Below are 2,495 nucleotides of genomic sequence, written 5' to 3' on the forward strand. Positions count from 1 at the left end.
GTGGTTGTTGGCTATTTTGTTTCAAACTAGAACATGAAGCATCTTGAAAATAAGATTTTATTTAAAAACAAATTCATACAATAAATTGTACAAGTTCATCTTTAATTTGGCATGAAATACATTTTACAAAAAGTAAAATGCCTCAAAAGGCATCCCAATATGGAGTGCCACACTGAAATCATTGAAATGTATACTTCTTCCCAAAATAATTGTCTTCCAACACTGTTTCTTCCACTACTGGTAGTGTTATAATTACGATACAGCACATAAACAAATTTAAAGGGCCAATCGTCCCACAAATGTGCAACTTGTTGACTTGCACACAAACTTCTACCTTTCTCAGGACTCCAGCTACAAGAGCTTTGCATTCAGGTATCAAGGTGCATCAAGCCTTGGTCTACCATTACACTTCACTTGTGCTGCTTGGTTTTCCCATCTATAGAAACTGCAGCACTTGGGGCTCAGACACAAAGGTGGATACAAACACTGGCAGGGCAAATAAGAGATTAAACGTAGTGGGTGAACCTGTATCCACCTACAAAATAATGAACCAATTTTGGAGTGTAATGACACTTTCAACTGCAATATTTTAAACGGTTTGAGGACTTGTCTGTTCTTGCAAAAGCATCTACCAATACCTTGGTAACAGAGCTGATGCAGATAGAAAATGAATCGCATAGCCTTTACAAAGTTTAATACATAAAGATATCATCCAGCATCATGGTCGGGCACAAAAATCTCACGATGCAGCTGGAAAAAAACATCTTATCCGATGCCTCACAAGGAGCATTAGTAAACCTAGATAGAATTTCATGCCACCACTCCACATACTTTACCAAGAGACATTACAATTCATGTGATCTATTATTGCACATACAAGAGAGACTCCATTACACATAAATTGAAACAGTTACATTTTGGAAAGAAAAGTGGATCATGCTTACAGCAAGACAATGTTCACAGATTTGTGATATTAAAGAAAATGTCCACTGATCTGTGCTTAGTTACCATACCAGTTATAATATTCACACACCAGTTCCCTAAAGTGAATTCAGTTTGTGATCCGTCAGCCAACTCCCTATAGAATAGTGATGCCACAAAGACTCTTATAAATATTTATATGGCACCCTTTTATAGTAAATTGCCACCCACTGACAACTCACAAATTGGCCCTCTCCAACACAAGGCATAGGTGCACTTCAAAAGAGCCAATTTGAGTTATCTTCCTCTTTTCCAAAGGATGAAATCTATTGTCCTATCCAATATGGATAATTGTAAGCCTGCGTAGGGCTATAGCACTGCATCCAGTTGAAGTAAGCCTGAGCTGGATCTTCAGAAGGGCAAGCCACATCAGGTACATTTGATATCTGTAAGAAAATGAACACCTTAGAATGACAAATATGACATTTGTACTGTACCACATTAACCCAATCACCAAGTACTATTGGGCTAGATATTACACAATACAGTACTGTGCAAAAGGTTTTTACATACTGAAACATTTTGCATAGTTTAATGCCACGAATAGTTTAATCAAAAAGCTTCCAAGAGTGCAGTAAAGAGAAAAGTGAAGACAGTATTTGGTTAAGAACCTTTTGCCACAGCAACAGTTTCATAAGTTGCGGATCTGGGAGAATTGCGGTGAAGTTCCCTCATATACAGTGACTGTTCTTTCCTTCCGTCTCTAAGTAATAGACTGGCCTAATAGTCAGGGCCATCTTTAATATTAATTGGGCCCTGGGCAAGATTTTCTTAATGGGCCCCACAACCCTCCATCACCTGCCCCCCCCTTTCCTACCCAGACCTCCCTATGTGCAATGGACTATGTCTATATTTGTAGAATGCATATGTTGAAAATGCATTGCATCATGCAGTAAGTGTTTGGGGACATGCAATTCCGATTTTGCTAATATAACCACACGTACTGGTACATTTGTTCTGTACTACTTAATAGAATAAGACTTTTGTGCCCTACACCTCATTCTCCTCTGCTGGGCCTGCTGGATCTATGTGACAGGCATCAGCTGGAAACCGCTACTAGCCGGTCTCACCACCAGCAGTGCCACTTTGCTTGTTCTGCCTGCTGCTCGGGCAAAAGAGATAGCTGCTGTGGGCCCCTGTAAATTATGGGGCCCAGGGCAGTTGCCCCTTTTGCCCTGCGGTAAAGACAGCCCTTCTAATAGTGTTAAGATCACAACATTGCGGGGGTCATATCTCTTGAAGAATTGCCAGTTCATTTTTGCGGCAACTAGCTTATGTTTTTGGACTTGTTTATGGTCCATTATGCTTTAGAATTAATTTGGGACTGACCAGACTCCATTCTGATTGAACTGTATGATACATAAGAACCTGCCTGTATCTCTCAGCAATTTAGGGGGGGGGGGGGGGGGGGGGGGCCAAATTTCGTCTTGCCTAGGGCAGCACGAAACCTAAATACACCGCTGCTCCTCGGCCGCTCTATAGCGGCAGCGGCTGATGAGAAGAGAGAACTGACA

General features: G+C 41.0%; 1 protein-coding gene across 1 annotated transcript in view; it reads right to left on the reverse strand.

Annotated features, from left to right (window-relative positions):
• Positions 1–1,247: 1,247 nt before the first annotated feature.
• LOC108797599 (oocyte-specific histone RNA stem-loop-binding protein 2-like) overlaps positions 1,248–2,495 on the reverse strand; it is a 26,629-nt gene continuing 25,381 nt past the window's right edge. Inside the window, exon 9 of the mRNA XM_018569220.1 lies at positions 1,248–1,367. Within this exon, the coding sequence (XP_018424722.1) occupies positions 1,248–1,367 (120 nt within the window). The remainder of the gene's footprint in view (positions 1,368–2,495) is intronic.

The sequence above is a fragment of the Nanorana parkeri genome, unplaced genomic scaffold (assembly GCF_000935625.1).
Source record: "Nanorana parkeri isolate BGI_ZX_2015 unplaced genomic scaffold, ASM93562v1 scaffold1306, whole genome shotgun sequence".
Taxonomy (NCBI): Eukaryota; Metazoa; Chordata; class Amphibia; order Anura; family Dicroglossidae; genus Nanorana; species Nanorana parkeri.